Source organism: Chlorocebus sabaeus, chromosome 14 (assembly GCF_047675955.1).
Source record: "Chlorocebus sabaeus isolate Y175 chromosome 14, mChlSab1.0.hap1, whole genome shotgun sequence".
NCBI lineage: Eukaryota > Metazoa > Chordata > Mammalia > Primates > Cercopithecidae > Chlorocebus > Chlorocebus sabaeus.
This window is the reverse complement of record NC_132917.1, coordinates 90,455,311-90,482,208: the sequence shown is the minus strand read 5'-3', so window position 1 is coordinate 90,482,208 and position 26,898 is coordinate 90,455,311. Positions and strand designations below refer to the sequence as shown.

The following is a 26,898-nucleotide window of genomic DNA, read 5'->3' as shown; positions in this document are numbered from 1 at the left end:
AGAGTTGTGTATAGTTACTGAAGAAAACACCTTAGAATTTAATTTGACTGTGGATAAAACGTTCTCGGATTAGATTTAAGACTATTTTCCATGCTAAGTATATTTATAATGATGATGACTGTAGTGCTGAATACTTAAACAATAAAAACAAAATTAATTCCTGCATACATAATGTCCTGAATACTATTGAAAATGCTCGTCTTATTTTCTTTAAACTGTCTACAGCACTGTAAGGCAGGTACCACTATTGTCACAGTTACACAGATATGGAAACTGAGACACAGGGAAGTTAAGTTACTTGTTCAATTTCAAGCAATCAGCAAGCCATGGAGCATCTATGTCAGGGCCTGCTAGGAGATGTGACTGTAAACAGAAGATTTTAATTCAAAGAGCATGTGTGGGGGTTAATGGAAAGCTTCAGGACCCTCAGAAAACATTACTAACAAGCAAATGAAAGATATATCTGGAAGATTAAGTTCTAACAGAGTCTTCATTTCAATAGATCCAATAATGCACTTAGGAAGATGACTGGGCATATTGAGGATAGGAAGAGAGAAATGAAAACACAGTCTTTTATTTTGTTCTTAACAGCCTTGTACCAAACATCATCTGGATAATTCAGGTGATTGAGGAGAAGAAAGACACAGGACTGAAATTCTGTGAGCACAAGGGGGAAGTTCTACACTCAGACTGAGCCAACAGACTTTTCTGAACTGACAACCAGGGAGGCGCAGGATGCTCAGTGCAGAGAGGAAGAAGCAGGTGGTCCCTGCAGCTGGAAGCCCAGTTCCCACCCCAGCTGCTTTGCATGTCCCTCCCAGCTGCCCTACCTTCCAGAGCCCATATCAATGCCTGGGTCAGAGTTCTGGGAAGGAACTGCTCAGTTAGGATCCAGAGGGAACCATGGAAGCCCCAGCACAGCTTCTCTTCCTCCTGCTGCTCTGGCTCCCAGGTGAGGGGAACATAAGGTGGTTTTGCATATCAGTGAAAACTCCTGCCACCTCTGCTCAGCAAGAAATACAATTAAAATTCCATGTAGATCAACAATTTTGACTCTACTCTTGATCTTGATTACATGAGTACATTTCTGTTTTATTTCCAATCTCAGATACCACCGGAGAAACAGTGTTGACGCAGTCTCCAGCCACCTTGTCTTTGTATCCAGGGGAAAGAGCCACCCTCTCCTGCAGGGCCAGTCAGAGTGTTGGCAGCTACTTAGCCTGGTACCAGCAGAAACCTGGGCAGGCTCCCAGGATCCTCATCTATGGTGCATCCAGCAGGGCCACTGGCATCCCAGCCAGGTTCAGTGGCAGCGGGATCTGGGACAGACTTCACTCTCACCAACAGCAGCCTGGAGCCTGAACATGTTGGAGTTTATTACTGTCAGCAGGGTAGTAACTTATCTCCCACAGTGATTCAAAATGAAACAAAAACATCAACAAGACCATCAATGTTTACTAGATTTTACCAGCTGCTTCCTTTATAGACAGCTAGTGTGGTGGTCACTGAGTTTTAGCATCTCTGCTTTATTTGGACATTTTGTGATTCTAAAAAAAAAAAAAAAAAAAAAAAAAAAAATCCTTGAACAATTTGGACTCTGATTCTTGGACTCTCTTCAACTGAGGCACCAGAATCCCAGGTTTCCAGAAATAGTGTCTCACTGTATGAATCCTTATGTAGCCCCAGTTGTTCTTCACTTTCCCTGTCGAAGTAGCTCAGTGCATGCTACACTGCTCCATTTGAATTCTGCAACATTCTAAGTAGTAGAAAATTCTATTTATCTCAATAGTTGACTCAGTAAGAGCTGCTCGCCTGAAGCTACTACCAAGGCTGAATAAATCCCATTCTTTTTCTTTCTTCAGGCTATCAACATTTCAGCGCAAATGGTTACTATGGAAACATTTGCCGTTTAAAAGTGATCTAAATATTTCTTCAATTTTCTCTATGATGCAGTATAGTGTAAAAACATTAAAGTTTGTAAAAATAAAGTACATATTAGAAAGGAAGCAACAGACTAGTCCTAATGACATCTGCAAATGACCAAGTAGAAGGAGTGATAGAAGCAGTTGTTTTCATTATTTTTGTCCAAGGTTTCCTTCCAAAAGGGATTTCATTGATCATATTCATTTATTACCACCTATAAGACATGTTGACATTATGTAACATCTGATAGGAAGCACTGAGGATATATCCTATCTGTACTATTCTTGCCAAAAATTAATGGTGTGAATTGAATCAATAGTAAATATCATACAAACCCAACTGGGAGGACATTCGTCAACATAACTGGCCAGTAACCTTCCAAAGTTTCAAGGCCATGAAAGAAAACAAAAGTGAAAAACTATCACAGATTTAAACATATTAAGGATAGGATAACCAAATAAAATACAGAAAGCTGAATTTTATCTTGTAACATAAAAAAGTCATCAGTGGAAGAAAGCAGTGAAATCCATATGGGATTTTAAATGAGTTAACTAATAACATTATATCTATGTTCATTTCATGGTTGTGATACTTATACTGTGGTTATTTATGATGCTGACATTCGAGAAAGCTGGAGGAGGAGCATATGTGAACCATTTTAACTGTATTTTTCAAATTTTAGGTCTAAAAGTATTTCCACATAAATTTAAAACACACACATAAGTAACTGAAAAATAAGGAAAAGGTGGTTTTTAAACAATTCCACAAGTTTCCTCCTATTTTGTACCTTTACCTATTTCTAATTCTTATCTCTATTAAAGACAATCATACTTCCCATTATGTAGAGTGTAATCACTGATTTGCTCAGTTCTAGAATACAAAGAAGGCATCTTAAAAATTAACAGTGCGTTCCTTCATGAATGTGAAAACTAGGTATCAGGATTCTCTATTTGTTAGAACTTTGGTTTCTCTTTAAACTGAGGGTTCAGAGTTCATGTTCTCAAGTCCAAAATTGGTTATGTTAGTAAATAACCTCATTCCACTTCAGCGTGGCTATTATATTCATTTAAATGCATTTTAGAAGGCATCTCTGTTTATGACATCATAAAGAGTTTAATAAACCTTCTGTGCAAAAATAAATAACAAACACATACATAAATACAAAGCTAAAAAATCAAAACTACTTCAGCACTCTGAAAATTGATGAAGCATAAAATAATTAAAGATATATATTCTTTATAGAAAAAAAAAGTACTAGTGCTTTGAGTAAGGACAGAAAAAGTCTGTAGTCTTTTGCCTGTGACAGCACCCTTCTACCCACAGCTCAGTCAGCATGAATTACAGAACTGGAGTTTTACTAATATGAGGATAGCAAATAAAGCTAGCAGCTTGCTGCCAAAGGGAGTGAACTTGAGTAAAGCCAAGGAGTAAACTTCTTCAGTGTTTCCAGCTAAACATGGAGAACTCCACAGGAAATGAACAGAAAAAGCCCACAGTTTTGCTAGTCCAAGATGATGCCCTGTTTGGGGCAAGTAGTACATCTGCTGACAGTAAATAGCAGATTCCTGGGTAAGATAGAGCCATATGCTGAAACAATCTCTGCACATATTCCTGGTGACTTAGAAGCTATAGATATGAGTGATGAGACACAGGAGTGCCTGGTGCAAGGTAAAACCAGAGGGAGGTAAGAACTGGCTGCATTTTGCTTGTGCTTTTTAAACTACACACAGATGGATTGACAGAAGATAGATTTATAAGCTCCAGATATTTGAGCAAAACTTCTCAAATCATTGGTGACCACTAAGCTGTGCAGATCCATGTGCAGTTCCTATAAATTCAAACTAAATATTAAGAATAAAAAGAAGCAGAGATATCAGTGATTAAACACCATGTAAGATATAGATTTTTCAATATCATGCATTCAAAATACATTTAATATATGTAATCCACTAGCTCAGCCTATCCTATCCTAAATGTTCTCAGTACACTTACATTAGCTTACAGTAAGGCAACATTATTTAACACAAACTTTATCTTACAACAAAGTGTTGAATGTCTCATGCAATTTATTGAATACTCTATTGAAAGAGAAGATGGAATCTTTGTATGAATGCTACAAGTACTATTTCTACTTGAATGCATATCACTTTCACATCATCTGAAAGTCAAAAAATGATAACTCCAAATATCATAAGTCAGGTACTATCAGTAAGTTCTGACAAGTAACTAAGAAACAAAGTTTTAAAATGCTCAGAAAAATGAAACAAATTCCAGGCCTGACATGGTAGCTCAAGCCTGTAATCCCAGTACTTGAGAGGCGAATGCAGAAGGATTACATGAGACGAGGAGTTCAAGACCAGGCTGGCCAAAACAGTGACACCCTTATCTCTAAAAATTTTTCTTTTTTTTTTTGTAAAAATAGCAGAGAGTGGTGGCATGCCTCTATAGGTCTCAGCTACACAGGAAGATAAAGCTGGAGGATCGCTGGAACCCAAGATTTCAAAACTGTAGCAAGCTATCATCACAACACCACACTCCAGCCTGGGTGACAAAGTGAGACTCTTTCTTAAAAAAAAAATTAAAATTAAAATTAAAATTAAAACCCCACAATCTAAAGAGAGGTACTATAATACATTGTCAAAACTGTACCGTTTTCAATTTTAAAAAATCCTGAAAAAAAAATTGAGGGGTATGATCTATATTGAAGGAAGAAAAATAAAGCAACTACAATAATAACCATGGAAAATAGCCAATGAATGTTGATTCTCACTTGTCCTCATTATTGGCTTTAACAAAGACTACAACGCAGTTAATATGCAGAAGTCCAAATAATTATTTTTAAAACTATGATCACTGACATAAAAAAAAGAAAATATTTAAAAAAAGAAGATTCAGCAAATAGGACCTCAAGAAAAGAAATGGAAAGTATAAAAAATGACCAAACGGGAACTCTAGAAATGAAAAGTACAATAATCCAATTTAAATACTTATTAGCTAGGTCTAATAGCAAATTGAGATGACAGAACAATCAGTTAACTTGAAAATAGAGGAATGGAAATGATTGAGCATAAAGAAAATGTTTAGAAAAAAAGGAAGAAACTTCAGAGATTTATAGCTCAGAGCAAAGGATACCAACAAATGTATGATGAGAGTCACAAAGGAGGAGAAACAGAGAAAGTGGCTGAAAAAATATTTGGAGAAACAATGACAAAACTCTTCAAAAGTAATAAAAAATATTCTTAGATGAAAAAATTCAATAAAACCCTTTTAGACAGTCAACAGAAATTAATAACTGAACACATTATATTAAAATGTTGAAAGACAAAGAAAAAAATCTTCATTACATCAGAATAAAAGCAGAAACTATATACAGAGACACAAGAACGTAGCCATTGGCTAAGATTTCATCGGGACCAATAGAGGCTAGAAGCAGTAAAATGACATATTTAAATGCTGAAAAGGAAAAAAAAAAAAAAAAAAAAACGCAGCCAGGAAATCTATCCAGTGAAAATATCCTTCAAATCTAACAAGAAAACAAAAATAAATTTTGGTGAACAAAATACATTCTTCATAGCAGCTATAACTTATAAAACATTTGAGAGAAAATCCTTCGGAATCACAGAAAATGACATCAGATGGACCTTGAGTCCACTGGAAGAAATGACGGCCTCAAAAGTAGTGAGGAATAATACCAAGGCTAAAAAGATAAAAATACACTTAATGCTGTTCATATGAAGTTCAAGACAGGAAAACCTAAGTGATTGTGTAGATGTCAGAAAGACAGTTACTTTTGCTGAGTGGGAAGGGTGATAACTAATAAATATTGTCCATGAAGGAAACACAAGGGAATATGAAATATCCTATCATTCCATCCGGACAATGAATTACACATAAACTTTATTCAGTTGCACATTCAAAATGAGTGCACTATACTCTGGCTGCTTTACCAATTGAAATAAAACTAATAAAAACCAAACTTAGACACCTTCGCACTTACCAGCAATCACAGCCAAGAGCCCAGACTAATTTGGAATATTATTATCACCACTTTTTTATCCTATTTTGAAACTTACACTTTTCATCCACGTACAGTTTCACAGCTCTTCCTCTGGCCCATTTTTTTGGAAGAGCCCATAGCCATAGGGCAGGTAACACTTATGGAAGACTCATAAATGACATGATTGATGGGCATTTAGCAGAAAACAAGTTGTATGTATCACAGACTGTCCTATGCAGAAAGTATAATACATGTCAGTGAGAGGGTCCCTCTAGCACAGAAAAGAAGTGTGAACTAGAGCTTCAGAATATGGTCCAGTGTTTAGAGCTCATCAGATGAACACAGATCAAAGTGTCCTCTCGTCTGGGTATGGGAAAGTGAAATAACTCAGGTTCTCCCCAGATCAGCGGCCTGTGTCTTTGGAGACGAGTACATGAAACTCACATTTATTCACATCCACAGTCACTTCCTGGCTTCACCCATAGGAGTGATGGTCTGGCTTCCCAGTTACTTAGGAACTCCGCACACAGGCTATCAGTTACTAAAACAACAATTAAAAACGGTGACTTTGGTTACAGGTATATCAGTTGGTACATCCTGGAGGGAAAAATGAGCAGAGGGGATATATTTTAATACCACTTGAAAAATCACAACCTTGTGATTTCTGTCTCTTCCCATATGATTTATTATGGTTGTGCTGAAACTTCAGAAGATCAAATGAGCCCCACATAGTCATCCCTAAAGCTTTGTCCTTGTCCAACCTGAGCCCACGTTTGGGCCATCCACTGGCATCCGAGTACACTTGTGAGATGATCACTGTCCAGACAGCAGTGCTGGGGCGACTCACAGGCAGCTCCATGCTGAGTCTCCCCTCGAACTCTCAGCATCACTGACCCTGAAGGAGTGTCCTCCTGTCCTCCGCAGCACCCAGAGCACAGCCTGCCCTTCTGTGATTTCACTGCCCAACTCAAAACCTCATCACAGATTCTACTACCTCAAAGACAAAGTCAGGTTCCAGACAGAGGCTGGTGTGGGGGCCTAAGAAAAACCATCTTTTTGTCAATTTTTCTGTTAGAAATTTCCAGACATTTTTACCATCTGTCAATGGCTAGGTTGTTGTGTCTCTGTGTATAGTTTCTGCTTTTCTTCTGATGCAATGAAGATTTTTTTGTCTTTCTACATTTTAATGTAATGTGTTCAGTTATTAATTTCTATTGACTAAAAGGGTTTTATTGAATATTTTCATCTAAGAATATTTTTATTACTTTCGAAAAGTTTTTGTCATTGTTTCTCCAAATATTTGTTCATTTCCAATTTGTTAAAGTTTAAAACTATGTCATATAGTAGGAACCAAAGTTATATATTTTTATATATAAATGTGTTCCACATATTTATCCATAAATAGATACATAGTATATGCAATTATATGCATACAACTTAATTCTAAAATATATGTATTCGATATGTAAAATTTATATTAGAAATTCTTATTACAGATACACATCATTTTATGTTTATTTGTGTAGCATGTGTTCCTTTTCTTTCCAAGCAGAACAGAGTCTGGCTGAGTAAAGACTTTGAGGACATTTGCTGACCCTCCCTCTTTGACTCCAGCAGGGGCAAAGTCATTCATGACCAGGGAGTCCAGTGAAAGTCTCTGAGATTTTCACTCTTGCCAGGCTGTACGATGTATGCTTAATGCAGCTCCCATGAATTTGTGAGCAGTTTCCTTCTCTGAAGCCCCACCAAGCAGACCTGTGGGCAGGGCCTGTGGTTCCTCCCAGGTCCTCAGCCCTGTGGCTCAGGAGAGCTGCTGCTTCCTCCACAGCCCAGGGCCTGCCAGCCTGACCTTAACCCTGAGCTAAGGACCTTATTCCAAATGTCTCCTCATTTAACGAAGTACCTGAAAGTCTGTCTTGTTCTTAAACTCAAAGTCCACATTTCTACAATTGCTAAAGCTAGCATTTGCCATCTGGAAAAGTAGACATGTGAATTCATTGTCATTCTCAGAGCCTGGCCTCTTCCAACCCCACTAGATAAAGTTGCCCATATGTTTTCTTCTCTCCAGACAACTTTACTTAGAATTATAGTGAAATGTAATGTGTGATAAAAGCCCTTATCGCCTGCACAGAAACCATCCTCTTCTCCTATGGTGCCTAGGGCACCAGCTCTAGCCTGCTGGGCATGGTGAGGATAGTGAGCCTCCCCACCCTGGGACAGGAGCAGGGATTAAGGCCACATGTGATTAGCCTCACAATGCAACATCAGGGGAGTGAAGGAGGAGCAGGGACTCTGGGAAGAATTTGATCCTTCATAAGAAGATACAAGTTGAAGAGCTTTGCTTCACCTTCTAAAATCAATGACTTTCTTTCAGATTTGGGAGGAGGGACACATGTTTCATCGCCCTGACTCCTTCCACATCTCCTCTTTCTCTTACAATATCTCTGACTCAGTCTGCCTCTCTCAGATTGTGTCCTGAAAATATAATTTTCCCTCCTAATATGAAAACAAACCAACTAACAAAACCCTCTTCCTCCTATCATGTGCTGTGAGATCTGACCTCAAACTCTGTGATACCCAGATCATAATAAGAGATAATCATGGGATTTTCCCAAGAGATTTTCTAGCTATAAACAAATTCTCGTGTTAGCTCTTCTCTCGGAAAAATTTTCTCTGTCTCTTGTCATAACTGACACCAGAAAACAAGGTGAAAATATTTCCAAGAACAGAGGACAACCATGTGCTCAGTGAGGTGAAAGACATCTCTCGCCCTTGCATGAGTTTCCAATGCTGCTGTTTAAATTGCCACAGTCTTATTGGCTTCACACAACATGAATGTATCACCCTGTAGTTCCCGAAGTCCGCATTCTCACTGAGCTAATGTTAAGGGGTCAGTAGAGTTGCAATCCTTCTGGATGTTCCAGAGGAGAGAACTGGATCTTCTGCTTTTTATCTTCCAGGTGCTCCCACATTTCTGGTTCCATGGCCCCTTCCTTCCTCAAACCACATCCCTCACCATTGTCCCAGCTCCTCTCGACTGCAAGTCTCCTCCTCTATTTTAAAGACCTTTGTGATTATATTGGTTTCATCTGGGTAACCAGGTTGCTTATTCTCAAAGTCCTTAACTTACATCTGTCAAGTTCTTCTTTTGCTATGTAAGGTAGAATCCTTATGATAGGACTCCGATGACTGGAGGAACACCAGGGTTCTTAGTCTCACGCCGGTTTGTTTAAAAAGACACGGATTTGCGTGGAGTTGTTTTAAGGAGCGAAAAGTGTAATATGCAGGAAGGAAGGAATAAGAAAACAGCTCCCCCGTACAGAGACAGACGGAGGGTGGATTCAAAGAGAAAACTCCAGTGCGGTGGAAAATGGCTGCTTATATGAGGAAGCTGGAGGAGGTGGTGTCTGATTTGCATAGGGCTCAGGGCAGTGGTTTGACCAGGCATGTCATTCATGTAGCCTGAGAAAAAGCTGGCCCTCCCACCCTAGCGTTTTAATATGCAAATGCAGGGTGCCATAATGTTCTACACACATGGGGATATATGGGGGCAGCCATGTTGCCAGGCACATGTGGGGGCAAGGAAGAAGAAGGTGGGAGCTGGGCGCTGTGGCTCAAGCCTGTAATCTCAGCACTTTGGGAGGCCAAGGAAGGTGGATCATGAGGTCAAGAGATCCAGACCATCCTGGCCAACATGGTGAAACCTCCTCTCTACTAAAAATACAAAAATTAGCTGGGCGTGGTGGCATGCACCTGTAATCCCAGCTACTCAGGAGGCTGAGGCAGGAGAATCGCTTGAACCCAGGAGGCAGAGGTTGCAGTCACCCGAAATCTTTCCACTGCACTCCAGCTGGGGTGATGGAGCGAGACTCCGTCTTAAAATAAAAAATGAAAATAAAAATAAAGGAAGAATGTGGGAATTGCCATGTTTGGCTGGACCCAGTTTCTAATGGCCAGTATTCGTATATCAAAACTCGTCGCCTGTAATCCCAGCACTTTGGAAGGCCAAGGCGGGCAGATCATGAGGCCAGGAGATGAACACGGTCCTGGCTAACATGGTGAAACCCCGTCTCTACTAAAAATACAAAAAATTAACCGGGCGTGGTTGCGGGCGCCTGTAGTCCCAGCTGCTTGGAAGGCAGAGGCAGGAAAATGGTGTGAACCCGGAAGGCGGAGCTTGCAGTGAGCCAAGATTGCCCCAGTGCACCCCAGCCTGGGCACAGAGCAAGACTCCGTCTCAAAAAAAAAGAAAAAGAAATATTTTTAGAGTAAAATTTTTAGATTTTCTTCAGGGCCTATTATCTGTCATGTTGGAGTATGGTATCTTATTGCTACAAAGCATCTGTTTTGTCAGTCGAAAGATCTCTGTTGTAATGATAATGCTGGTCAGTTGTGTCTGAACTCCAAAGGGAGGAGAGTATAATGAGGCACGTCTAAATCCACCTGCCAGTCATGGCCTAACCTAGTTTTTCAAATTTCTTTGAAGTTCTCTCTGCCAAAAGAGGAGTCCATTCAGCTAACTGGTGGCTTACAACTTAATTTTTGGTTTACAAAACACACAGAAAAAAAAATCACTTAATAAATTCAATCTAAAATAGATTGGTAAAAACCAACAAACAAAAAAAATTAAGTGCTTTCTGAATAGTCCGACATGTCAAAGAAACAGAAGCGATAAGAATTCAGATGAGAAATATCCCTCATACAAAAGATTAATAATTTTTTTTTACTATCTTGGTTTGGGTCCACCAGCAATGAAGATTCCTGTTTAAGCAGTAAATTTACACTGTGAGGAAAGGAGGAAAGTGAAGGAGGGGCAGAAGATGAATGGTAAAAGACACATCAACAACCCACCTGACTCAGGAGAACTGAAGATCCACCACATGTGGAAACATGGACTAAACTCCTCTGGACTGTTCCACCTGAGAGATGAGGAAGCTGAGGTATGTGTACACCTCATCCTGTCCTCACTGATTGTGAGCTGTCTCTCCTGTTCTCTTTCAACCTGCTATAACAGATTCCTTGTCACCGTGTAATTCATAAAAAACAGAAATATATTTTCTCACACTTCTGGAGAATGGGAAGTTTAAGATCAAGGCATGGGCAAGTTAAGGTCTGCTTTCTCTGCTTTCAAGATGATGCCTGGATAGTTGAGTTCTTCAAAGGAAGGAAGGCTTTTGTCTTATCATGACAGACTAGCAGAAGACAGAGAAAGATTCCAACTCCATAAACCCTGTTTATACTGGCATTCCACTAGAGGGCTCCACGCTCAAGACCTAAACACATTCCAACAGGCGCCACCTGGCAATACCATTACACTGAGAATTAACTTTACAACAGATGGATTCTGGAGGACAGAGTCACACGACAGCACTTTCCTCAGATATACACATTCCAGGACATCTGGCCAGAAATGCATGTAGGAAGAGTTCTCTGCCCAAGATCATAAAGAACATAAGACATATATACAGCCATTGGAAGTGAGCAGAGGTACAGCAAAGGGGAAAGCCCTAGACCACAGATGGGGACTGCTACATTCATCCTGGTACAGTTAACCCTTGAATAACTTGGGTTTGAAGTTTGCAGATCCACTTATATTTTCTTCTGTGTGTCACCTGAGAGCAAGTACTTAATCGGTATTGAATGTATTTGCTCATTTTTATGGTTTTCTTCATAACATTTTTTTCTTTAGCATAATTTATTGGAAGAATAGAGTATAAAATATATATAATGTAAAAAAGTGTTAATTATTTATTTTATCACTAAGGCTTCCAGTCAAATATAATATAGTACTTAAAGATGCAAAAGTTCTACACAGGTTTTCAACTGCACCAGTGGTAAGTGCCCCAACCTCCACGTTGTTCAGGGGTCAACTGCTCATTCAATCTGTAGCTGCATCTCTCCGGAATAGGATCTTGGCAGCTGGCTTCAAGTAAAGGAATCCAGGAAATAACATCTCAAACTATGCAGATTGGTATGATGATTATGTGAAACCAAAGGAATTTAGAAAGCAGCAAATGCATAAAAAGCCTTTTCCTAAATATCCCTTATCCGCCAAAAAGCAAATTCTCAAGAAGAAAAACAATTGTCAAGGAAATTCTTCCTGGGAATTTTTATATCAGGGAAGATTAACACAAAACATGAATCAAAAATAGAAGAGACTGGAAGTTGAGGCTTTATCCAGACAGGCTAATACCTGTTCTTTTGAAGATGCACTTCTATTCTCACCTATTATCTCTAGGTTTCCTACACTTCCCAATTCCCTCTTCAGTAGAAAGGAAATATGAATAACTGGATCTCATTGAGTTATCTGGGTAATCACCCTGCAATAATATCCTGCTGCACTTTCAGTGAATTTTGTTTGCCTTTTCTCTTATTAATCATTCTTTTGTCAATTCATTTTCAGCAAACATTTAAAGGACAAATGGAGCTTTCTTCCTTTCTCCCAATATAAGCAAGTTCCCTTATAATTCAGGCTGCTTACAAAGCAGCAGGAAGGTTTGTGCACAGGCTACAGCACTGTGATTTGGCTCCCCTACTAGTCATCAGTAAAATTTTATACAACCCTATGTTGCAACCCACTGATGCTGATATAGTTGGATCCACTTTCCCTGCTACTGAGACAGGCTGGGACATTTTGGGGCACAATAGAGGTATGAGATATAATGAGTGCAAATCCCTGTCCAGAATCATCTGGATCCAACTGATTTCTCCATGTACATAGGCAATTGCTTGGTAAGAGACTGAGTATCTTTTTCCTAAAGATGTAAACAGGGAGGTTGGTGTCTGGGTCAGGATGATGTCCCCACACACTGATAAAAAGTATAAGAAGAAAGTGTCATTGATGGTGCATGGCAGGGACATGCTCCCTGCAGTGGCCACCATAAGACGGATGAACTTTGGGAAATAATACTCAATGGCAGTAAAGAAGGTAGACTATGAAGGTGCCCAAAACAAGAATAAGGTGCACCTCATTTAGTCTCTGGGTACTATAGAGACCCGTCACTGTAGAAACACATTCTCTGCAGACAAATCTGGGCTACCCTGGTCTTACCTGGGACACCTGGGGACACTGAGCTGGTGCTGAGTTACTGACATGAGCCAGCCGTGCAGCTGTGCCCAGCCTGACCCCTCCCCAGCTCATTTGCATGTTCTCAGAGCACATCCTCCTGCCCTGAAGATTTATTAATAGGCTGGACACACTTCGTGCAGGAGTCAGACCCAGTCAGGACACAGCATGGACATGAGGGTCCCCGTTCAGCTCCTGGGGCTCCTTCTGCTCTGGCTCTCAGGTAAAGAAGGAGAACCCTAGCAGTTTTAAGTACTGAAAACCCAGTGTTGTCAGTACTGCCTGGCTATTTAGTGAAGTCTTTCTATAATATGGTAAATAGTATGAATATTTGTGTTTCTATTTCCAATCTCAGGCGCCAAATGTGACATCCAGATGACCCAGTCTCCTTCCTCCCTGTCTGCATCTGTGGGAGACAAAGTCACCATCACTTGCCAGGCAAGTCAGAGTATTAGCAGCTGGTTAGCCTGGTATCAGCAGAAACCAGGGAAAGCCCCTAAGCTCCTGATCTATAAGGCATCCAGTTTGGAAAGTGGGGTCCCATCAAGGTTCAGCGGCAGTGGATCTGGCACAGATTTCACTCTCACCATCAGCAGCCTGCAGCCTGAAGATTTTGCAACTTATTACTGTCAACAGCATAACAGTGCCCCTCCCACAGTGTTACACACCCGAACAAAAACCCCCAGGGAAGCAGATGTGTGAGGCTGGGCTGCCCCAGCTGTTCCTCCTGATGCCTCCATGGGCTGAGAGTGTTCCTCAGATGCAGCCACACTCTGATGGTGTTGGTAGAGGGGAACATGAAGTCAATTCTGCACCTGAATTCTTTTCTCTTTCTCAGCCCCAACTACACAGACATAGCAATGCTTCTCCTGATTTAATAAATACAGAGATCATGACACCTGAGGAGTCTAGTTTACGACTTCAGTTGGAATTCATATAACAGAGAAGAGGCCACTATAGATATTTGAAGTAGGAATTGTCTTAATATGGAGAATTAAACTCTAACCTACTGAATTCTAAATAAAATGTAGAGATGAATCTCTAAATTTAATGTTTCATTTGCAAATAAATATTTGCCAAATGGGGCATACAGGAAAACTCAGTGGTCTTCAGTATGTTGGAAGAAAAAAGAGAAGGTTAGAGTTTTATGAAAAAGGGAAAATGTTACCTGTGGCTCTTTGAGAAAGTTCATTGGCACTAGGAAGGGTTGGGAGCTGGCGAGCTCAGACTGGTAAGCAGTGGTGGACAAAGTGAATCCTAAAATAATATCAAGTTATCTCAGAAGTTGTGGATAAATTTGGTTTCAGGTTACAATAAACCAAAGCAGTGAAGCTTGCAGAGAACTTTGTTACTGAAATACCAGGGATTTGGTGTAGATCCTGCAGCTCACCACACAGAAAGCCAATCACTAAGACAACAAGTATTGCCAAGCAACAGGCTTTAATCAGGTGCTGCAGCCGAGGAGATGGGACGCCATTCTCAAATGTGTCTCCCTGACCAACTAAAATTAGGGGTATACATAGCATGGAAGAAATGTGGGAGAAGAGGAACTAGGGAGGGGTAAGGAAGATAATTTGGTCAACAGGAAGCAGGAGGTCAGTTAGTCAATCATAATGGGTGAAGGGTCTGATGTCTCACTGTCCTGATTCAGTGATATGTAAGTTTCAGCTCCTTTGATAGTATCTGGGAGGCCTGATGGTTGGTTTCCTGAGAAAAGAACTCAGATAAGACAAATTTAACTATCTTGAGTTTTAAGACTGGAGGAGTCAATTTCTATGTTTCTTCAAAAAGCAATAAACATTAGTCCAATGGGATAATAGGGCCTATTTCAATTGCATTCTAGAAACAATCTTTTTCACCCTGAGTGCCTTTCCCCCCTGGTTTCTTGGCTTTGTTGGGTATGTCAAGAATGACCCAATTCCTACGATTAACTTTCACACTACAACCTTTCAAAGTCACGGATACAGTAGCGAGGAAAGTTGATATTAGAAGCGGGATTCTCTGGTGCTCCCTCAGAAACCAGAATGTTTCTGCCCTTGAGGTATGGGCTATCTAACCATGTGGTCCTCAGTCCTGTCTAGAAGCTTAGGAGTGGGGGTGCTGATGCTCTCAACTTCCTACTGCATCTTTCCAGGTTTTTCTCCAGTCCTCATCTCTGTTCCTGTGTCTGTCCTAGGTACCAAGGGAGAATATTGAGTCATCCTTTTCTGTCCAAATCTCATGGGAGGACCTCTTATTGGGTCACTCCGTAGAACACAAGAGAAGCAAAAAAGGATATTTACATAAGTTAAAATGATTTTTCCCCAATGAGGCCATTTATTAAAATTATATTTAAAGCCACATGTTGAAAACACATCCAGCTTTATTTTCTTATTAATGCAAATTTGCATTTGCAAATATTTTCAAGGTTATAAAGGATGAAAACATAATTATTTGTCCATGGAATGATCAAATACCTCTATAATTAAATGGAGTAAACATTTTCTTGAAAATTTGTACTCACTGAAATAAAGGACTATATTTTAAATATCTGAAGCTATGTTAGAAATTATTGGACTTAAATTCAACTGTGCAGTTTGGTTTGGGATGTTCACTCCTGTGACCTGCCACAAGAATCTTGTGTCATGTGTAGTCACTGCTATTCAGCTTTGTCCTCAGACAATTGATATCTATAGGCTGAAGATGAGCTCTGTGTCCTGCAGAGGAACCACTCAGCTGAGCCCTTCCTTGATCAGTCAGATGATTGTGAACATGAGCATCCATGAACTTGAAAACAAGTATTTACTGTTATCAGCCACTGAGTTGTGTATTTAGCAAGTTATAAATCATTAATGCATAAAAGCTTACTGATACAATATTTACACCTCTACCTATATTTACACATAGTTATTTTTCTTGAATTGGTGGTTTAAATGTGAATATTCAGTAATCAAATTATAAAGTTATTAAAAGAAAATTAAAGACAAAATTAAAACTAATTAGTATTTCAATAAAAAATTAAAATTTACCTTATTTATGAAAAAGTATGCATACATGTATATAAGATACATAGAAGTGAATATATATGTTTTTGATAATATGTTGGCTACTATATATATTGAATGTATAATATTGAATATATATTTGTATTTAAGTACATTTATTCTATCATCTATGCAATATATGCATATTTATAAAATTCTTATCTAAATTAAATACATTTAAAATTTTTTGTAACATTCCATAAAATAATGCTATTCTGGACCACATATAGTTCTTACTCTTGCTACAGAAAATTTCTTTGTAGCCTTTATTTTTACAATTCTACCAAATGCTAGTCCCTACCTAAAATATTTTTCAAACTCAGTAGAGCTCCAAGAGTAGGACTAGACCAAATTTTGACTAATGTTGAATTCATGGCATCCTATGAAAGTCTCCATTATGTTCATGCCCACAATGATGATATTCCAAATAGAGTTCTCACAACAATGGATGCTGGTAGGAATCACATCAGTGCCATTGTCAAGAAAGCCCTGGAAATGTAAAAACCATAACAATGAGTAAACTGCAAGGGTTACATCTGATGATCACATTACAATGATAACAGTGTTGGGGTGATCATACCCAACACCAGGTCATAGCGGTGACAATGTCCGGCAGAGGCAAAGGATTGAGAAAAAGACAGTTTGAGAGAGAAATGTAGGCACCAGGGACCATCGCTAGTGTATGGAGGCTGCGAAGGCCCCAAGCTCTGGGAGCCCATGCTATTTATTGGTAATCCAACAAAGAAACAGGTGGTGAGAATGTGGAGGTCAAAAGGACACATTGCATTATGCATATGATTTACACCTGTGATGGTTTAGCATTTGCTCTGCTAGTTGAGATAATAGAGAGTAGGTTTTTTTAAGATACAATCGATAAGATAAGATACAGTTCAAGATACAATCGATCCTGGGAGAGCAAGGAGCCAGCAAGTGTAGACACATTCCAGAGCCATAAGCCCAAGATTTTATCCAAGCCACAAGGGATTTTATGTCCTGGGCTTACATTATGGTGCGTCAGGGTGGCCTTCCACCCTTTAGCACAGAGTATGTTCCAGAGGCCACAAAGGGTTTTAGACCCTGGACCCCAGACATGTTCCAAGACTCTTTTACATTATGTCAGACATGCAAGCCCTGCCTCAGCTTCTCCCGACATTGAGCTTTTCCCAACATAACAACAATGTAATAATATTGGCTGTTGGTTTTGACAGATCATCAGGCCAGCAAAGAAATGCAACAAAATGATTGCAGACAAAGTGATTCTGTAAGAGCTATGACTAGACATTTCAAATATGAGCCAAAATTTTAAAAAATGCTTTCCCAGTGAATATTAGTTGAAATGCCATTAATGAGCAGGGGGCTTTTAATAATGAGGATGATTCAACACATGGACTTCAGTCAGCCACCTTTCCCAGCTTTCTCAGGTAGTCTCATGAATGAATGGAGGTCCCTGTGGGGACTGAACAGTATGAATTTCAACTAACTGAGACTTAAAGGGCTACTGGCTCTTCTGAACACCCAATTTGCCAAGAAGAATGACCCCTCCTGAACCCCTAACATTGTACCACACATGAAGGCTCAGACTAACAGCTGGTGTTGGCTGACACTAGTAGACCTCATGTAAAATGAGGAGGGCACTGGTTATTTTCGTATATATGAATTTGCCTTTATTTTTGGTTATATTTCTGCATAAATATTATTTGAAGATTTTCCAAGTGCTTTCATCAGAGTCAGGAAATTATTCTGTAATATGGCTTTGGATCAAGCAACTTATTAACTTCAAAAAAAGTGAAAAAAGTATAGCTCATGCTCCTGTCATGTGCACAGGTGCAGCTTTCCCTATAGACAGGGAAAAACTCATTATTAGTCAAGCAAAGCTGGCACACAAACCCTTGTGCTAGTGAATTGCTATGCTGTCAGATGTGGTAGAGGCTCTGAAACACTAACCATGATTGGTGCTTTTACTCCCATAAACAGAATATTTATATCTTGAAAATGAGCTGTAGACTCATCACTGTTATGCCAACTGAACAACTTGAAATACTCTATTTCTATTTAGTCAGGGCTGTGGTTTTCTGGTTGATGGTTCCTAATCTAAAAGGTAGAATGACAATTATTCCATGAAATTGGAAGAAATGATATGATAAGCATGTGACCATTTAGAATTAATGCAATATGGGATAAGTTGTCAACACAGGGTGTTAGAGTATGTGCTGGGGCCATAGATCTAGCCCATATAAAGCAAGAACAAATAAAATTGATTTTACATATTTTAGAGATGAAGTACAGAAAATATGGACTCTAAGGGACCTTCTGGAATGTTTCTATTTATTGCCATTTCCACTGGTAAAACTCAGAGAAGATTTCACCAGTCATCAGGATGAAGTTCTAGGGATCACAGTCATGTGAAGCATTCCCTGCACTTGGATCCCCAGTGAGGCAAAGGGAAGATGAAACGCATAGTGGGATATGGAGTATAAACACCAGGGAGAGCCTCCTGGTCAGCTTAAACGTTGAAAAGTGTATTTATTTTTTCTCTTTAGTTTTATCACTGAATCAGTTGGATCTAAGAAAAGCGATTATGGCTGGTTAGGCAGAAAGGTGTTTATTATAATGAATTAAATGGACTGAAAACATTTGTGGAAACCAAAGAGGCAGCTCAGGCAACTCCAGATACTCCTTTTGCTATTCCTTGATCCTCTCCCTGCCCCATGTTTTCCACAGTCAAGAAGGATACTCCTATGTTGATAGAAACCTGGCAAGTGAAGTGTGCCCATAGGACTGTGCTGGCTGGCTGTGACCCTGACCAGGAAAATGAGCATATTTGAGTGAGACCAGGTACTTCCCCTCCCTCATCTCAACCCAAAAGCACTCTGGAGTAACACAGCTGATGGGCATTCTTCCCCACATCTCTGACTTAGGAAACCAAGGACATGAGGAGTAGCCTTTCCAGACTCTACTATAGAGAAAGTTTTGCCAGAAACTAGAGAATAAAATAAACATGAAAGAAGCTGGTGATAATAACAAAATGTGTCATTCATATATGTATTTTAAATAAGTTAATCTTTTCTATATACCCTTTCTTTAAAAAAAATTCAAAGTACTATTTTTAGCCACCTTTGCAATTTAGGCCAAAAATTAAATAATAAGTAGACACATTAATGACTCATGAGAGAAGAATATTTTTTCCTAGAAGGTGTTGGTCTGAACAGATTGGGGTTTCTCCCACATTCTGAGGAGCACAATGTTATGTTGGTACCATGATGTTCTTTGTAAAGGAAATCTTTATGTTGGGTTGTAGCATGTTGCTGTTGATACTAGTAATGCCTGGAAATTCAAGTGTAGAAAGATGTGTATTTATGATAGAAAGCCACACAGTGGACTTGGGCAGAAATAACCCCTGTACCCGTGAAAACAGATGAATCTTCATGAGACTGAAATGAAGATGTCATCAACACAGGCAGGTCTGCAGAGAGAGGGGTCAGATCTCCAGTAGTTGATTAGTAGAGCTGCTGTCCTTCTGGGGTCAATAGTGAGAAGAGCTGCTCTCTTTTCTGCGGGAGACAGCTTGAATGTTGAGTCAAAGGCAGCAGGAGCTCCTGCCAGCCTGCCCCAGAAGTACCATTCCTGGAATTGATCCACAGGCTTTGCCTGGAGCCTGTTCCTTAAGGCTTTTCAACACTTTGCAAGGAATTTAATATCCTCTAGTAAATCCTTTTATGCTTCATGGATTTGACATTTGCAACAGGGAATATACACTGTTTACAGTGACATCATTCACAGCCTCCTTTTTTCTGGCTAAATATAATGCTTTCCAGGTGGATCTACCAGAGGAAGCCAATGTGAACAACAATCCATGTGAACAACAATCCACCAAAAATGCAAGACAAATAAGCTCGGGAAAGCCACTGGGTTCTCATGTAGCTGCACTGTCCCCTGGTACAAAATGGGAGAGTGTAAAATTCTTAGTTCCACCATCAGAGAGACGGCCTAGTGTGACCTTCTCAGCATAGTAAGTCAGTATTTATAGACATTTAAATACTAACACCTTTAACACCATAATACAAGCAAAAGTAGAAAAGAAAATAAATTGGACTACATAAAAATGTAAAATGGGCATCAAAAAACAGAGCACAGTGAAAATGCAACATGTGGAATAGAAGAAAATATTTATAAATCATATCTCTGATAAAGGGTTAATAATAGCTACTATATAAAAATAAGTTCTATATGTCAACATTAAAATACCTGATTAAAAATGAGAAAAGGACATGAATTGACATTTCTCTGAAGAATATTCTTTAGAGATAATTAGATAACTAGCATAGGAAAAAATACTTAACATTATTACTCCTTAGAAAAATAAAAACAAAACGCACCTCACACCTATCAGGACTTTTTTTTCTTCCAATAGAAAATGACCAGTCTTGGTGAGAATTTAGGGAATTGGAACTCCCGTGGACACTGCTGTGGTTATATAAAGGCCTCACCTGCTGTGGGAAACCAGATGGTGATCCCACAAAGAATTAATAATGGGAATAATATATAATTCAGCAATTCCACTTTTGGATATATACCCAAGTAATTAAAGACATAAATTTGAGGAAATATTTGTATACCCACATTCAGAACCGAATTATTCACAAGAGTCCAAAGCTAGAAGCAACTCAAATGTTCACAAAGGAGGGAACTGGTAACCCAAATGTGGTATATACATACAATAGCATATTATTTAGCTTTTAAAAGGGAAATTCTGACACGTGCTACAACATGGATGTAACTAGAGGACATCACACTAAGTGAAATAAGCCAGTCACAAAAAGATTACTGAGTTGTGATTTCACTTTGGTATTTGCAGAATAGTTTCCATTTGTCTTGAATCAACCCAATCCTCTTTCCTTTCTTGCTTGTAGTCTTCTGGAATAACTGTAGAATGTTCTGGAAATGTATCATCTTGACATTGGGCATGATTGACCAGAACAGCCTGGGTTCCGTTTCTGTCCCTACTAGAAATAGGAATTTCTTCAACACTCTAGCCCAGTGTGTCATGTGATTCTAAGACACAAAACACAGGGTGGGCTGCATTCCAGGGCCCCTCAGCTGCAGTCCTTGTGGAGTATGCGTGGTCTAGAGTTGATCAGGCCCTGGCAGCTTTGTGCTTTCTCTGGCTGACTCTCTATAGGTAGTAATCCACTTCATGTAACTGGTTGTGCATGGGTGTTGTGTCTCACTAGATTTGGGTAAGTCGGCAACCAGTGCACAGCAAACCTTCTTGGCAAAATTGGTGCAGTGAGAATGTTGGATTCGAGAGAACCATGGCTTATTGGTGAAGCTGGAGGAACAATACTCTCCAGTACCTGGCTCAGGACAGAGACATCAGCCTGGTAATGCAAGGCCTGGACATGCAAATGGATGTTTAATGAGGAGGGAGGATAAATGGGACATGGTGAGAGGCAGTGTTTGATGTGGCAGTGAGTCAGTGGAACAGCGGAGAAGCAGGACTGCAAGAGAGAGCACGAGATGGCACTTTATGAGAAGATGGACACGTTGATCAGCAATGGGCAAGACAGCTATCGGAGATGTGGCAAGACAGTGATCAGTGAGAGAGGGCGAGATGGTGATCAGCGCTACAGCCATCAAAGTTACAGGGTTGCTAACATTGCAGAGCTGTTAACACTGTCCAAATGCTGTTTTAAGAGCCATCATCTTTCCTGACAGGCAGTGGAGCTGAGCGGATGGGTAAGTGGCCACAGAGCCACTGCTTCATGCAGGCCAGCCACTCCATGCTCCAGTTCCCCCGCCGGACCCCAACCCACCCAAGCTGGGGACCCTGGAGAGATCTTCATGCAGGCCCCACGTTAGAGACTGCTTGGCACCATTTTGGCTCCTGCACACCTGTAAGGGTCCCCTCTGCCCACCTGCCCCATATCAGATATCCAGGGAATCAGGCCTTGGGCTAGATAGTCCATTTGAAGTCCCCCATAGCACACCTGACGACATCCTTGTTGCTCCTTCCCTTAGTCATTTTTCCTCAAATGTCATTTTATTTATCCATCAGCTGTTTCATCTTATTTTCTGCCCCGATATATGTGTTTGCTTTGCAGTTTTGGCTTTGGCTCGCTGCTAATTAGGTTTGTGCAATTGTTTAAGGCAGGACACTTGGTTGTAAGAATTCTCCTGTTCTGTTGACTCTAAGAAGCCAGAGTCACATTGTTCTATGGTCACAACCAGACCTTTGGGGCTCACTGTTGGCCACCCCACTGAGGCTCCAGGATTTCCTGCACTGGTCAGCCCCTGGATACTCCAGGATTTCCTGCCATTTGGTGTGGCGACACTCCTAGGCTGATACTCAGGTACTGTGGGATTCAGCATTTGGTATTGTTGGCCACTCCCTGGATGCTCCCGGGTTTTCAGCATTGACATTCCTCCTAGGATTGTGGATTGGAGCCTCACCCTATGGGAATCTTCGTTTGCCTTCTCTTGTTTTCTGCCCTAAAGGTATCATTTTCCATAACGCACTTTGTTTTCTTATTGTCACTTTATTTACACTTTTTCTTCTACATTTTATTTAATAAAAATACTGCTTTAAGGCCGAGCATGCTGGCTCACACCTATAATCCCAGCACTTTAGGAGGCAAGGTGGGCGGATCATTCGAGGTCAGGAGTTCAAGACCAACCTGACCGACACAGTGAAACCTGTCTCTACTAAAACTACGAAAAAATGAGCTGGACATGGTGGTGCATGCATGTAATCCCAGCTACTTGGGAGGCTGAGACACAAGAATTGCTTGAACCCAGGAGGCGAAGGTTGCAGTGAGCTGAGATCGCACCACTGTATTCCATCCTGGGTAAAAGAGTGACACCTTCTCTCAAAAAATAATAACAATAAATAAAAATTAAAATATAAAAATAGTGCTTTAGTCATATTTTGTTCACTAACAAATGCTTGTAATCCACTTTCATAACGACTTACTACCTCTTCCTACACCTTCTATGCAGGAAGTGGAAATCTGAGATGAGAACAATGATGGCCCAGTCACTTTCTAGAAAATGGTCTGCATATTGAAACTGGGTTTTCTTAAGTTACTGATTTCCTAAATTGTAGAAAATTTTGTTTTTGAGGCTGGGTACGTTGGCTCACGCCTGCCTCCCAGCACTTTGGGAGGCCGAGGAGGGTGGATCATTTGAGGTCAGGAGTACAAGACCAGCCTGGCCAACATGGTAAAACTCCATCTCTACTAAAAATACAAAAATTAGCCAGGCGCAGTGGTATGTACCTGTAATCTTAGCTATTCGGGAGACTGAGGCAGGAGAACAGCTGAAACCTGGGAGGTGGAGGTTGTGGTGAGCCAAGATCGCGCCACCGCACTCCAGCCTGGGTGATAGAGTGAGATTCTATCTCGGGGGGAAAAAAAAAAAGTTAAACAGAAAATTTTGCCTTTGATTTGATAATGAGTTTCTTTTAAAACTTCTGAGATTCATGTCTTACAGATTCAACTGTTGTGTTTTGCTGCTTTCAGCTTGTTCTTCCTTTAAAAAGGCCTGGGATCATTGCTGTCTCCTTTTGCTTCTTCATCAGCTGCTGTGACTTTTTCTTTTTTATTTATTTATTTATTATTATTATACTTTAAGTTCTAGGGTACATGTGCATAACATGCAGGTTTGTTACATATATATACTTGTGCCATGTTGCTGTGCTGCACCCATTAACTCATCAGCACCCATCAACTCGTCATTTACATCAGGTATAACTCCCAATGCAATCCCTCCCCCCTCCCCCCTCCCCATGATAGGCCCTGGTGTGTGATGTTCCCCTTCCCGAGTCCAAGTGATCTCATTGTTCAGTTCCCCACTATGAGTGAGAACATGCGGTGTTTGGTTTTCTGTTCTTGTGATAGTTTGCTAAGAATGATGGTTTCCAGCTGCATCCATGTCCCTACAAAGGACACAAACTCATCCTTTTTTATGACTGCATAGTATTCCATGGTGTATATGTGCCACATTTTCTTAATCCAGTCTGTCACTGATGGACATTTGGGTTGATTCCAAGTCTTTGCTATTGTGAATAGTGCCGCAATAAACACACATGTGCATGTGTCTTTATAGCAGCATGATTTATAATTCTTTGGGTATATACCCAGTAATGGGATGACTGGGTCATATGGTATATCTAGTTCTAGATCCTTGAGGAATCGCCATACTGTTTTCCATAATGGTTGAACTAGTTTACAATCCCACCAACAGTGTAAAAGTGTTCCTATTTCTCCACATCCTCTCCAGCACCTGTTGTTTCCTGACTTTTGAATGATCGCCATTCTAACTGGTGTGAGATGGTATCTCATTGTGGTTTTGATTTGCATTTCTCTGATGGCCAGTGATGATGAGCATTTTTTCATGTGTCTGTTGGCTGTATGAATGTCTTCTTTTGAACCTCCAGTTCTGACTGTTGGTGCAGCCTTATGCTAAAGGGTTTTGTCTTAGAGGTCTGTGGAAGCAATGTTTTCCCCCAGCATAGTTTTATTCTAGGTACTTGGTTTTTTAACATGTATAACCTTGCTTGGGGCTTTCTTTTTTATTTTATACAGCTTTAAAAAATATATATATATTCTTTGAGATGGAGTCTCAGTCTGTCACCCAGGCTGCAGTGCAGTGGTGCCACCTTGGTTCACTGCAACCTTCACCTCTTGGGTTCAAGCGATTCTCCTGCCTCAGCCTACCTACCGAGCAGCTGGGACTACAGGCACGTGCCACCACGCCCAGCTGATTTTTTTTTTATTTTTCGTAGAGATGGGGTTTCACCGTGTTAGCCAGGATAGCCTCTATCTCCTGACCTCATGATTTTCCTGCTTAAGGGCTAATGAGTGCCTCCAACCTCCACATTGTCTGGCCTAAAATATTTAATTGGCTGTAAATTTTTTGATTCCAAACCCCTTGGCCAAAGGAACTACCAAAGAAACGTAATAAAATCTAATTAAGGCCATATGGGAAACAGGGAGTCAGACACACTTTGCTCAACCCCTATTTGAAATGTAGGCTAGGTTCAAAAGGCCTTTTAAAATTATGAAAATAAAATAGTGCCCTTTACACAAAAGAAAATAGTAGCTCCTCTGTTTAACCAGACTTAGTCTCACTAAAAACTTAAAGAGAAGGAATTGACTGGGTGCAATGGCTCATGCCTGTAACCTCAACACTTTGGGAGGCTGAGGTGGGTGGATCACGTGAGGCCAGGAGTTCAAAACCAGCCTTGCCAACAGAGAAAAACCACATCTCTACTAAAATTACAAAAAATTACCTGGGCATCTAGGTACACGCCTGTAATCCCAGCCACTCAGGAGGCTGAGGCATGAAAATAGCTTGAAACCAGGAGGCAGAGGTTGCAGCAAGCCCAGCCGAGATTGTGTCACTGTACTCCAGCCTGGGCAACAGAGCGAGACTCTCTCTCAAAAAACAACAGCGAAGTATTCCCCCAAGAATCAATAATAACCAGAATAAAGGGGCCCTTATCAGATATTCTTAATTACTCTAACTACTGTTAGGCTTCAGGAAGTCACTAGTTGGGTACAGCTGTCCAGGATTAAACCTGTTTCTTATGAGGTCCTGTAGGCACGAAAAGTGGACACCACAACCTCCGTTTATAAAACCTAGAAAACTTAAGGCTGCTGTTTTGCAAACACATAGATTAATAATGTGGTTCTGTGGGTGGACATAGGAGCATTAATTTTTCTCTCTCTTCCAATTATAATTTTCCTGTTTAATCTCCTAGTAAAGTTCATATCTTCTAAACTTCTAAATTTCATGTAAAGATGATACGGTCTGTCAAAATCTTCCAATCCATTCTGTCTTCTGACCCCACAAATGAAAGCATCCTGCCACTGGGTCCCTTAGTTCAGGTACCAAAGATTTTTACTCCTCAAATGCTAGGGAAGGCCTGTACCCATAAAGCCAGCAGGAAGCACTTACAGAAAATGGACTCTGCTCTTCTGCAGTCCCCTTAAGATTAAGGAGGAGTATCTAATCTCTGAGGGGCAATGAGATAGGAGATAGATGGGACTCAACCCAGGACCAGATTGAAGACTGACTGACACAAGGAAGAGACACTGGAAGCACCTGTCCATAAGACATGCCCACCAGGGTCATATCAGTTTACCATTGCCATGGCAACACCTGAAAGTTAATGTCCATCTTCTAGCTACTTCTGAATAACCTACTCCTTAATTAGCATGTCATTAAAAGAGGGGATAAATACGACTGTAAAACTGCCCCTGCGCTGCTGCTCCTGGCACACTGCCTGTGGGGAGCTCCACTCCACAAGAGCAGTCACAGAGCTGTAACCGCCACCTCGGTAAAGCCGTTTCCTTCCACCACCCGCTTACGCTGCGCTCCTTCCTGAGGGAGGCCAAGAACCTGCCCTGCACCACTTTTGTCAAGTTAGTTGTCAAAAACTACTCATAATATCCTCTCTTTAATTATTTTACTCTTATAGGCTGTGTAATGACTTTCTCCTTTCCATTTGCCATATTGTGTTTTGTGTCCTTTTTCTTTCCCTCTTCTTTATACACCCTTCATCAAGTACTCACAGGCTTCAATTCAGTTCTTTCTTGTGGAAGTATGGCTCATGAGAAACGCTGATTCTTCTGGGTATGAGGCCATTCACCGTTTTCATATGTAACACTGTAAAAAGTACTGTGACATAAGCCTCCACTTCACAAACTGACCACTGTCAAGCATCATCTCCCAACCAATAGAAATTATTTGTTCCTCACTAGTTCACATAGGAGTAGAAATCTCAAGTCTAAATGGTGGATTTGCACTTTACCACTTGGTGTATTCAAGAAGATGAATAATATTAATACATCAGTAGGTCCGGGCACAGTGGCTCAAGCCTGTAATCC

The 26,898-nt window shown here is 40.3% G+C and overlaps 1 protein-coding gene and 1 gene segment (V, D, J or C); both read left to right on the top strand.

The window, feature by feature from the left end:
* The window catches only part of LOC103241327 (immunoglobulin kappa variable 2-24-like), a 978,355-nt gene that overhangs the window by 663,251 nt on the left and 288,206 nt on the right, over window positions 1-26,898 (top strand).
* Window positions 904-13,688, top strand: LOC140713397 (uncharacterized). Its single transcript, XM_073023328.1, is given in 6 exon segments — window positions 904-952; window positions 1,109-1,314; window positions 1,316-1,452; window positions 10,716-10,860; window positions 13,110-13,209; window positions 13,342-13,688. Coding segments are annotated over 6 exon segments (984 nt in total).